Genomic DNA, 12712 nt, shown 5'->3' on the forward strand with positions numbered 1-12712 from the left:
TGACTGAGTGGTCTATTTTATTTCATTTATTTACATTACTGATAGTCTGCCTTTCTCACTGAGATTCAAGGTGGATTACAAAGAATACGTCAGTATAATCAGCAGCTGTTCAATAAACAATGCGATAGGGTGGGATAGCTGAAATTTGAAAACAAGCAGAAGTTCAGTAGAAAAACCAATGGTGAAACTGAGTCGAAATCCAGTACAGCGCTGGAGGGGGGGGGGGACAACAACACTGAAACACAACCAAAGCAGATTGATAGGACTTATTAAACTATGAAGTAGGAGCACACTTACAGCCACAGACGGTACGCAGTAGTAGAGTCTACAGATCCTGTCCCTGTACCAATGCCTCTCTTTAAGGCGACTCTCACAGCACAGCCCTAATAGCTGCCTAAGAAAGCCCTCGTGAATAATTCAGTTTTGCAGTGTTGGCAGAAAGCCAGGAGAGGAGGAGTTTTGCTGACCTCTTCAGGGAGGCCATTCCATAAGGCAGGGGCTGCGGCAGAGGATGCCCGTACAGGGGCAGCTGTTGGTTTTGCCCCTTTGAAGGGTGGCGCCTGCAGAAGGCCCTGTTCAGACGAGCGGAGCTGCCATGTTGGAGCACAGGGGGCGAGGCTGTCCCACAGACAGGAAGGGCTTTGTATGAGATTGCCAAAACCTTGAACTGAGCCCAGTAACTTATGAGTAGCCAATGAAGTGATTGCAGAATAGGAGTTATAGTCAACCTCTGCCTAGATATCTGCGGGATTCAGCACCAATGGGAGCCTCTGAGTTGACTCTGAGGGGAGACTATGTAGAATACATTACAGGAGTCGTATCTCCATGTTCCCATGCCATGGATACAGGTGCTGGAGGCTGCTGCCCAAGGAAGCCAGCTGCGGGGATTGGCAGAAACCGGAACTACCATCGAACCTTCCAGCAACCTCATTTGAAACAACCAAGAAAGAGACCGGCATTGATGCCAGCCGAATCCAGCTGAATCCTCCTGCCCGTCCAGGTCCCACAAATCCACAGGGCCTCCTCACTCAACATGAGCTGCTAAAACACCTTCGCTTACCTGAGCAACACTAACAGGCAAGAGCAATGGATACCTGTACAGAATCATTCTCTCTGGAGGCCCCTGTTGAATGGAACAGGCGGCCTGTTGAGGTCGAATATGCTCCCACAACTGTATCATTCCATACAAAAACACAAGTTATAAAATGGAAATCGTGGTATTTTCTTTATGAAACTACCATTTTGAAGAGGATAGGGATGTAGTTTTAATCTACAAAACATTTTGGCAAGTTCTCTGCATTTTATATTGTACATGTTATAATATTGCATTCCTAATTTTCTAATAAAATTAGTTTGGCTATAATGTGTTTCCGCACTTCAGAAATATCTAGGTTTCCTCCCAGGTATGAGTTATATTAATGGGAAGTAAGGTTTCCACCATGATGGAAATATTTTCAAGACTGCTGGAATTTATAAGGTTTTCCCCCTAGGTGAATTCTTTCATGGGATGTAAAGTTTCCATTTTAATTAAGATTTCTCAACACTTGCAGTTTCCTGTGTGTGAATTCTTTGATGGGAATTTAGTCTATCCCTCCTCCCAAAGCTTTTATCACATTGTAAGCATTTATATTTTTTCTCCCCTGTGTGAATTTTTTGATGATAAGCAAGGGTTGAACTCTGTCTGAAGCTTTTCCCACACTCTGGGCAAGTATATGGTTTCTCCCCTGTGTGGATTCTTTGATGGGAAGTAAGGCTTCCGCTCAAACTGAAGCTTTCTCCACACTCCAAGCATATATATTTTTTATCCCCTGTGTGAATTTTTTGGTGGGAAGAAAGGTTTCTACTATGACTGAAGCATTTTCCACACTCCCGGCATTTATATGGCGTTTCCCTGGTGTGAATTTTTTGATGAAAAGTAAGAATATCTTTCCGTCCGAAGGCTTTTCCACACTCCAGGCATTTATATGGTTTCTCCCCTGTGTGGATTCTTTCATGGCAACATAGCTGATACTTCTGCCTAAAACCTTTCCCACACTCCAGGCATTTGTATGGTTTTTCTCCTGTGTGAATACTTTGATGTGAAACAAGATTTCCACTCTGTCTGAAGCTTTTTCCACACTCCAGGCATTTATACTTTTTCTCCCCTGTGTGAATTGCTTGATGAAGAGTAAGTTTTGCATTCTGACTGAAGCTTTTCCCACAATCCTGGCATTTATACGGTTTCTCCCCACGGTGAACTATTTTTTGATGGGTAGTAAGGTTTCCACTTTGACTGAAAATTCTTCCACACACTGGGCATTCATACTTTTTCTTCCCTGTGTGAACTGCTTGATGGGAAGCAAGGTTTCCATTCTGACTGAAGCTTTTCCCACACTCTAGACATTTGTATGGCTTCTCCCCTGTGTGAGTTCTTTCATGGGAAGTAAGGGCTGAACTCTGACTGAAGCGTCTCCCACACTCCAGGCATTTATATGGTTTGTCCCCTGTGTGAATTCTTTCATGGGAAGTAAGTTCATCTGTCCGTTTAAAGCATTTTCCACATTCTAGACACGTATATGGCTTCTCCCCTGTGTGAATTCTTTGATGGTGAGTAAGGTGTCCACCCTGACTGAAGGTTTTCCCACACTCCAGGCATTTGTATTTTTTATCCCCTGTGTGAATTCTTTCATGGGAAGAAAGGGTTCCACTCTGACTGAAGCTTTTCCCACACTCCAGACATGTGTATGGTTTCTCCCCTGTGTGAGTTCTTTGGTGAGCAGAAAGGTTCTGACTGTGAATGAAGCGTTTTCCACACTCCAGGCATTTATATTTTTTATCCCTTGTGTGAATTCTTTCATGGGAAGAAAGGGTTCCACTCTGACTGAAGCTTTTCCCACACTCCAGACATGTGTATGGTTTCTCCCCTGTATGAGTTCTTTGGTGAGCAGAAAGGTTCTGACTCTGAATGAAGCATTTCCCACACTCTAGGCATTTATATTTTTTATCCCCTGTGTGAATTTTTTGGTGTAAGATAAGGCTTCCCCTCTCACTGAAGCTTTTCCCACATTCGAAGCATTTATGTGGTCTCTCCCCTGTGTGAATTCTTTGATGGGAAGTTAGAGTATCTTTCCGTCCAAAGGTTTGTCCACATTCTAGGCATTTAAATGTTTTCCTTGTATTATGGGTGTTCCAATGCATAGTTGTATCTGCTATTTCAGAAAATCCTTCCACACTTCCTGGACACTCATCCCTATTGTCTCCTTTGGATATTTTCTGAAAGAGTGGCATTTCTTGAGAAATGTTACCTTGGAAAACATCACAATTTTCCCTCTCATTAAGTGGGTTTGTTCCCTCCACCACGCTTAATGCATCAAAATATTCATTGTTCTCTTCCAGTTCTGAATATGTATGTTCTCGCTCCATCACAGGATATTCAGTTGCCAACTCCCACACACCATCTGCGGATAGTAATAGTAATAATAATATTATAACATTTGATTTATATTCCACCCTTCAGGACAACTTAATGCCACACTCAGAGTGGCTTACAAAGTATGTCATTATTATCTCCACAACAATCGCCCTGTGAGGTGGGTGAGGCTGAGAGAGCTCTGAGAGAGCTGTGACTGGCCCAAGGTCACCCAGCTGGCTTCAAGTGGAGGAGAAGGGAATCAAACCCAGTTCTCCAGATTAGAGTCTCACTGCTCTTAACCATTGCACCAAAGTGGCTACACATGACATGAACAGAGCCTAGAACACAACCAACTGACACTGAGAATGGATGAGTTCAAAGGACTGATGTCTGGACACTTCCAAGTCTGTGTTGGGAATGCTAGATGGTATTGACCAATCCCATTTTTGTGACAATTAAATGAAAATAGTACTTCCCTGGATCAGTGACTGATGCAGGGATCCTTCTTTGAAGTGAACTGCAAGTCAGAGGAGCTGACCCAGAATGCAGCCACAAGACACTTGGTTTGTACTCAGATCACGGACTGGTTGATTCTTTGCTCTTCCCTGGTCAGTGGGGGATGATGGAATTGGGGCAGTGCAAAAGGCCGTGTGGATTTTCTGCCTGAGGTGTCTGACTCACAAAGTTCTCACTGGCCATAACTGGAAAGACATGTCCTGCTACCCTGAGAAGGGCACCCCTCGAGTTCAGAACAAAATTTTCATTGCCCTCTCTCTTTCCGTTCAGTACAACGAAAGAGCAGGGGTCCCTACAAAGTCTTCTGCGCATCTTTTTTAACAATAAAACATGGGAAGGAAGCAGGAACGGGGAGAAAAAATAAGGGCCCAGCATACATTCAACAAGAGACCCCAACTGATGAAAAGACTTCACTCTCCCTTCACCTCCAGCTCCGCCCCCCGCAGGCACAGGGCCCCTGCGGATCCCCAGTCTGGGCTACATCCAGCTCAGCTCAAACCTTCCCTGCTAACTCAGTGGCAGTTTCATTCAGCACCCCAGAAGGCTCCTGTATTCCCCGATGAGGGAAACGGCCCTCGAGAGAGATGCAGCCCGAAACCAGGACAGAAGTCGTTCTGGTGGGTGACGGAGAACTGATCATCTCAGCTGAAATCTCTCCCCACTCCCTGCACCCAGTTTCCTGCTCCCTCCTGTATTTCGGAAGCTGGAACTGGGTAACATTTACCCAGTGTGAAGAAGCAAAGCCTGTGGGGAAGAAGCCAGGGAATTTGTTTTTCACTACAGGCGTAACTCTAAAGAAAATATAGTTTGAGGACATGGATACAGACTAAAAAAAGGAACAGAGAAAAGCTGCAACGCTACTGGAGACTCACAAATGATGTGTATTTGGATTAATGAATTCAGTGCTCGAGTGCTGGACTGAGAGTCGGCTAGAACCAGCTCGGCCAATAGAGAGGAGTTAACAGAAAAAGGACGTGACCTGTTACCTGCCTGCCTCCAATATTAAGTCTGTTCAGCCAGATAAAGGTTTTTCAGCCTTCATGTCACCTCACAGCAGGTCACTCTTCATAAAACATCCCGCCCTGTCTGTCCTCATCCATCACAAACGTCACTTCTGCACCTTGGCTGGGGGACCCCAGCAGCTTCCTGACTCCTTGCTCCAAACAATTGGAAGAGGCGAATCCTACTCGGGACTGAGAATACGCTCGGAAGACGAGAGTTGCCTCTCCAAGATGCTGGGTTTTACTTTGGGAGCCTCTGCTTTTGCAAATATTTGCAGGTCAGGCCCTTCAGAACCACTGACAAGATTGCTGTGTGGTGGGGGACAGAGGAGAAGGGAAGGTGTGTGCATGAGCACATTGTCTGGAGCTGCTTTGTGTAACTTGTCTGTAGTAAAGCTCAAGCTTTCCAAGCGCAATGTCTGCGGTTCAGTCCCTGGCTGCTCTAATTAAAGGGGTCTCGGGGGTAACAGGGCTGGGAAACAGCCTGGCCAGAGAAGCCACTGTCTGGACAAAAATGGATCAGGGAGCCTAGAAGAAGAAAGATCCCTGTTTTCATGATCTACAGACACCTCTCAGCCTTGACAAGCCATCTAAGTGTTTCTGAGGGGGAGCAACTGTGAAGATAAGAACCCAGAACCCCCCCCCCGACCCCGACCTTGGAAGGAACCGCAAGAAACACAGAGACCCACTACAGACCTAGGCTGCTCCCAGCCACTCCTTCCTCTTCATCACAGAACTCGATAAGCAGCGCCTCCTCTTCCTCCAGCCCGGATACGAGGACCGGTGTGGCAATCAGAGGTCCTTTCATTAGAAAAAAAAAAAACACCCCACAAAATTATTGTTGTTTCTTGTGTCCCTCAATTCAGCTATTTCAATGCAGGTTCACTCCATACCTCCAGAAATACACAACAGGCAAGTAAGAGGGGCTAATGGAGGGCGAAGAACACAATGGTCTGAGAAGCATCCATCCCCTATTAGCACTTCTGCTCCTGCCCACAGCCCAGCTGAGACTGAAAAGCCAGCTCCGAACTCAGTCAGAGGCAAAGAAGCCGGCAGAGCTCCCTCCCCAGCCACATCTCAGCACAGGTAAGGCAGGCCAGCCCAGACCTAGACGGCCCAGGTTAGCCTAATCTCAGATCTAAGCTGCTGAACCATATTGGGAAACTGGTTGGGCTGTGAACCAGCACTCTGCTAGTTCGACTCCCACTCCTGCCATGACCTCTGCAAGTGGCCTTGGGCCAGCCGCTCCTCTCCGCCCAGCTCTGCAGCTGTGTCGTGGGGATAAGAATAACACTGACCTTGTTCACGGCTCTGAGTGGGGCACTCATCTGTCTAGAAGAGCAGCTATTATGAGGATGATAGCGATAATTATGGGGACGATAGGCAGAAACTTTTGAATGAATCTACTGTGTCCTCTGTTGGAAGAGTCCTGGGAAAGCCCAGGGAAACCTGTCCAGTCCATCTAAGGCTGGAGGTGACCTTCCCTTGGAGGCGCTGCAAATTCTCTCATTGGATCAGCCTTGTCGAAACTGCCCCCCCCCCCGCCCCTGGTTCCTCTTCGGGGACAGAGTGTGCAGGCCTGGCGGGAGGAACAGCCCCAGCTTGCAATGGCTGCCCTGTTGATGGCCCCGGGATCAGGGGAAGATGAGCTGGGTGTCCATATCTGCTGGACCCCTTTCTTCACCTTCTCCTGGGGAGCAGGGGGGGGGGGGTCTTAGCATCTTTTGCTGCTTTTTTGGCACTACAGGCCCACAGGCCTGGAGGGAGGGAAGACCCACTGGTGAGGAATGGAGAGAAGAGACAGCCCTCAAAGGTAGAAGAGTTTCCCCATTTCCCCCGTTGCTAATTCTGGGACTCTCTTTCCATGGTCAAGGCCAGAGGGAGTAGGGGCAATGCCCTTTCAACACTCACAATTTCTGGGGCTTCCTGGCCTTGTCCAGATGCAGGAGAGACAGGCATCAGCTTGGATGAGCTGAGAAACAGTCTTCCTTCTTCCCTCCCTCTTTTCCTTCCTTCCTTCCCTCTCTCCCTCCCTCTCCTTCCCTTTCTCTCCTTCCTTCTTTTCTTTCTCTCCCTCTCTCCCTTCCTTCCCTACCTCCTTCTCTCCCTTTCCTCCCTCCTTCCTTCCCTCCGTCCCTCTCTCCTTCCTCCCTCCCTCCCTCTCACCATTCTCTCCCTTCTTCCTTTCTCCCTCTCTCCTTCCCTCCCTCCCTCCCTTTCCTTCCTCCCCTCCCTCGTTCCTTCCCTCCGTCCCTCTCTCCTTCCTTCCCCTCTTTCCATGGTCAAGGCCAGAGGGAGTAGGGGCAATGCCCTTTCAGCACTCATACTTGCTGGGGCTTCCTGGTCTTGTACAGATGCAGGGAGACAGGCATCAGTTTGGATGAGTGGAGAATCAGTCTTCCTTCTTCCCTCCCTCTTTTCCTTCCTTCCTTCCCTCTCTCCCTCCCTCCCCTTCCCTCTTTCTCTCCTTCCTTCTTTTCCTTCTCTCCCTCTCTCCCTTTCCTTCCTTCCTCCTTCCCCACCCTCCCTCTCTCCCTTCCTTCCCTCTGTCCCGCTCTTCCTCCCTCCCTCCCTCTCTTCGTCCTTCCCTCCCTCTCTCCCTTCATTCCCTCCCTTCTTCCTTTCTCCCTCTCTCCTTCCTTCCCTCTCTCCCTTCCCTTCCTTCCTCCCCTCCATCCCTCTCTCCTTCCTTCCCTCCCTCTCTCCTTTCCTTCCTTCCTCCCTCCCTCCCTCCGTCCTCTCTCCTTCCTCCCTCCCTCCCTCCCTTTCCTCCCTCCCTCCCTTTCCTTCCCTCCCTCCTTCCTTCCTCCGTCCCTCTCTCCTTCCTTCCTCCCTCTCTTCGTCCTTCCCTCCCTCTCTCCCTTCCTTCCCTACCTCCTTCTCTCCCTTTCCTTCCTCCCTCCCTCCCTCCTTCCCTCCGTCCCTCTCTCCTTCCTCCCTCCCTCCCTTTCCTTCCTTCCCTCCCTCCCTCCTTCCTTCCATCCGTCCCTCTCTCCTTCCTTCCTCCCTTCCCTTCCTTCCTCCCACCCCTCCCTTCTTCCTTCCCTCTGTCCCTCTCTCCTTCCTTCCTCCCTCTCTTCCTTCATTCCCTCCCTTCTTCCTTCCCTCCCTTTCTCCTTCCTTCCCTCCCTCCCTCCCTCCCTCTCCCCCTTTCTACTTCCTACCTTCTCTCCCTCCCTCCCTCCCTCCCTCCCACAGTACTTTGAAGTAGGACAGGGCCTGCCCAGGACTCCCCATCCCCATCGTTGCTTGGCAGGGGGAATTCAATCCAAGGCTGCTTTCCTGCTAAAGAGTGAGAGGCGTGAAGGGAGGGAGGCTGCTTTTGGGGATTTTTCAACGTTGGTCCTGCCAGGCCCTTGGTGAGGCAGGAGAGATGGAAGCTGGACTGCCCTCAGAGCGGGCAGGGCACAGAGCTGAGGGGGCGCAGCGCCTCCCAGGGAAGAGGGGCAGCCTCTGCCGGAAATCTGCACCTGCCCAGCCCACACAGCAAGGGGGACGCACACAAGGCCTGCAAGCACAGGAGGGCCTGCTTCCTGGGAAGGGGGCTACACATGGCTCCACTTACAGGCTGGGAGGAGGCGAGTTTCCTTTATGGGGACAGACTGGCAGAGCAAGGACAGCCGAGGCAGGAGGGAAATGATTCTTTTACAATAGGAAGTACAAGTCCGGAGCGGCCACTGAAGCTCTTTCGCTGCCTCAGGTGTGTCAGCCAAGGTGTGTGATTCCTAACTCACCATGTTTTGGGGAAGACCGGAGTCCCAATCCCAAATCAAGTGAAGGACAACAAAACTTGTGTGTGTGTGTGTGGGGGGGCGTTTTCAGGGAGCTATGCTGGGCTGCCTGCCCCCTTAGTATCGCTGCTGGATCCTGCCTCACCTTTCCTACTTCTCTGCCTGCTCTGCAACTCTCTCCAGCCGCAGGTGCTCTTTTGCTTTCTCCACCACCTACCCGACCACCCACTCACCCTGTGATGTTAAGCTTCCCCCCTCCCACTTACCCCTCTTCCCTTTTCAGTACTTTTGGTTGCTTCCCACTGCAGCTCCAGGGCTTGCCTCCTTCACCCCCCCACCTCCCCTAACCTCCCAGGCTTATCAAATCTCTGAGGATTCTCTGTGGGCAGCAACAACGGAAGAGGTTATATGTGGATGCTGAGACAACAGGCTGTTGTGGGGGAGGGGGAGAACCCCCCCCCCCAGTGAATTGTTGTTGGTTTTCGGATTTTTCTGCAAACCTGAGGGGGGTCCCCAAGTTTGGAGAAATATCTGCTTCATTCCCAAGTGCCCCCACCTTGCTGATTTAAGTATCTACATTTCAGGGGCACTTGGGGATGAGATATGCTTGAAGACTGCCAGGGGGACTCATAGCCTAAGAGGGTATTGCTTATAATGTCTGGTGCTTGCCCTTGGGAAAAAACAGAGAAAGTTCCCAATATCTACCTGCCAAAGTCTCTCCCTCCTCGGAGACCTGTGCAACTGGATCGTCCCCTTCTTCCAGCAAGGAGACCCACTCGGGTATAGGAACCACAAGCCCTTATTTGGAGGAGGAAAAACACACCAATTATTTCTGGCCTATGCGGCTACAACCATTTCTTAAGGCTTACAAATTACTCAGTTTGCACAATCTCATCCTTTCCCGTCAGGGGAAAAGAGTGGAAGGCAAGCTGCTTGAATGCCTGGTTACAGAAGAAACACAGATCGGCTGTTTCACATGTTGGGTGGCTTCCCTGGCATTCACTGATGGAGGACAATAGGAGCAATTCCTGTTTTTAGTATCGATTAACAGGAAGGGAAAGCTGTACCGAGAGAGGCCAGGTTCCTGTAATTCTCCTCCGTGACTTCCCTGTGCAGAGCCCTTTGGCCCGGATCCAGCAGCGCCCACTCCTCCTCCGAGAAATCCACAGACACGTCCTCAAAGGTCACCAGAACCTGAAAAAAGGAAGAAACAATTTCTCCTCAGCGAGAATCCAGAAAGGCAACGAGCCAGGAGTTCTCTGAGAGGAACCAAAGAAACGTCTTTTCTTGTGGCACTTACAGCCTTTTTTGTCAGCAGTTTTGATAAAACTGAAGGGAAGAGTTTCCTTTACACAGGAGCTATAAAGAAGACTGTGGTATCTAATTTAAGGTCTCCCATCCCTTCTCCCCACTGGTTCCTTCCCTACCTTATCTGGCAGCACAAATGGTGTTTCTGCCCCATCACACAGAAGGGGAGGCCCAGAATATCCACCCGACATCTTTCCAGGGCCTGCGAGGGAGACAAAGGAAGGGGGAAGAAGTTTAGCCTATTCACTGCCTGGCCCAGTCCCAGATGCTGGCCTTCACCTTTGGCCTTCCATCGAGTGACTAGATCTCATTGTGGTTGGGGAGGACAGGCCTTCTCTTGTTATGGCTCCCCCCTCTTTGTGGAACTGTTTGGGAATTTTTTAAAAAGACCTCCCCCTACCATTTTAGTTTTGTGAGCAAGAAACTTTGCCTGGCATGTGAAAGTTATGGGAAACACCTCAACAGCACATACCACGTCTCTTGCTGTGGCAGATCAAGGTGGGTAGCCGTGGTTGTCTGTCTGTAGCAGTGGAAAAGAGCAAGAGTCCAGTAGCACCTCTAAGACTCACAACATTAGTGGTAGGGTAGGAGATTTCGAGAGCCACAGCTCACTTCTTCAGATACTTGTTGTAGTAGTTGCTATGCTGCAGGTTAGTATGACATTAAACAACTTTGTAAATACATAACTAGAAGCAATTTTTATCTAGAATAAGTGTTCCACATTCAGCCCTGGACACTTCATATTGCAGATTGTTTATGCTTCGGCCTTTCCACAAGGAGCCAGAAAGGATTCTTATTTTCATTAAGTATTTTGATTGTATCTTGGTACTCAAAGAAAGGCTGCCACCATTCTCTGTAAGATGAAATCTAAGTCAACTGTATTGTCGAAGGTTGGTTGCTGTGGATTTTCCGGGCTGTATATCTTTTCCACACTGTGACACTGAGAGATCTCTGTCTTTTGGTGCTACACTCTGAAACGTCAGCAACTGCAATGCCAAGACCACGGCAATACAGCCCGGAAAATCCACAACAACCATCTAAGTCAACGTTCGTGGCAACCTTTTTGATCCATTTCCTTCTGTAAACAGTTTAGCATCAAAGGGTTTAGGCATAAGGATATGGTTAGCTCAGTATGCCTCAGGCCCTGGGAGCCTCATGCATCTGAGTTTTGCGTAATTTTTATTTATGTCATTTATAGTCCGCCTTTCTCACTGAGACTCAAGGCGGATTACACAGTGTGAGATTAGTACAGTCAGTTTCAAGGACATTTCCATAAACAATGCCATAGGGAAAATAAACACAAATTTACAAAGATGTAACATTAGAAAGACTCCAATATAGAGCTGAAGAAATGCTGAAACAGAACATAAGCCGTTCTAGGGCTGACATTTCTCATATTTCTTTGTATCACTGTGGTTGGTCTTGGATTACATTTGGGTAAGTGGTACAAGGGAATTTATAATTGGCAGGAAAGTATTATAAAAAATTTGCCCTATCAGGAACCCCCTCCCTGGGAGATGAGGGCAGCCCCTTCTCTATACAGCTTCTCTTCCCAGGTGAAAACAGACGACCCACAGTAATTAAAATAAACCCAGCCGTGAGAATCACAAAACAGAGGGCCAAAAAACCAAGACCAGAACAAAACTGATCAACTTAACTAACAGAGTCCCAACTAGTCTCCAAAAGAGATGCAACAACCCCCCCTTTGAAAAGCAGAAAGAACTTTTCTGAATTGTCGGGGGAAGACAGTGGCGTCATCTTGGAGCCACCACCTCCAAGGCCGTGCTCCTTCCTCAAGGTGACCCAGTGTCAGCCACAACTTTGTTTTCATTTTATTGTTAATAACAGGCTGGGGGGGAGGTCCCTAGCACTCTGCCCCCCATCCACCCTTTAACAGTAACAGCCCGCTGAGACCACGGGGTGTGTGTGAAAATAACAACAAACGATGGTTATATACCACTCTTCTAGACAGATGTGAACAAGTTAGTGTTATTATCCACACAATACAGCTGGGGCTGAGAGGGGCTGACCCAAGGCCACCTCCTGAGCCCCTGGCAGAGGCGAGGGCCCTGAGTGACACACCCAGCCCCATTTTTCCCTTCCAAGGCCAGGCAGAACAGCAAATGCTTTGAGCAGGGGCTTAAAGCGGGTGGGTGGGTGTCTGTGTGTGCTGCTGGTCAGGGATTGAAACCACGAATGAGGGGGCAGCCTCCCCCCCTCCACCCAGCCCCCCCGCCTTTTGCTCCCCCTTCCCCTCCAATCCCCCCCCCCTTCCTGGCTATCCCCGGGACTCCCCCTCCCCAATGCATTTCCAGCTCACTCGATCCTGGGGGTCGAGCTTGATTGATGCCTGCAGCAAGACTACGGTGCCATGGGGGGGGGGGGTAGCAGGAAGTGACCCCCCCAGTCCTCTCTAGGAATGCACCCTTGGAGGGCCTTTTTTTTTGTACAGAAAGGGGGCCCAGAGGGAAGGGGGGCTTCGACAGGCGACGCGCATTCCCGCTTGACCTGCCCCTCCCCTCCCTGCGAAGTTTTCTTTGTGAGAACCTGGACTTTTATTCGGCTTCCTTTTTCCGGCCCCCCATTGCACCCCCCCTCCCCAGCCTTGGGGGGTCTCTTCCGCTGGCCGAGCCCTTCTGTTCACCCCCAATTCTGTTTTCTAGCGTATTCAACTCCCCCCTCTATGCCTTTCCCCCTCGATTCTGCAGCAGGAATCCAAGTCCAGATTCTCGCAAAGAAAACTTTGCAAGGGGGGCAGGTCAGGC

The 12712-nt window shown here is 49.5% G+C and overlaps 1 protein-coding gene across 1 annotated transcript; it reads right to left on the bottom strand.

Moving 5' to 3' along the window:
- Positions 1–12331, bottom strand: LOC129329124 (zinc finger protein 420-like). The gene is made up of 7 exons (XM_054978555.1): positions 12268–12331; positions 10420–10591; positions 10067–10149; positions 9707–9833; positions 9345–9437; positions 5605–5709; positions 1–3437 (listed from the first exon to the last, which is right to left on the bottom strand). Exons 3-7 carry the CDS (start codon positions 10136–10138, stop codon positions 1528–1530), a joined length of 2307 nt encoding a protein of 768 aa, XP_054834530.1. The 5' UTR covers positions 10139–10149; positions 10420–10591; positions 12268–12331; the 3' UTR covers positions 1–1527.
- Between the last annotated feature and the right edge of the window lie 381 nt (positions 12332–12712).

This window comes from Eublepharis macularius, chromosome 4, assembly GCF_028583425.1.
Source record: "Eublepharis macularius isolate TG4126 chromosome 4, MPM_Emac_v1.0, whole genome shotgun sequence".
Classification (NCBI taxonomy): Eukaryota; Metazoa; Chordata; class Lepidosauria; order Squamata; family Eublepharidae; genus Eublepharis; species Eublepharis macularius.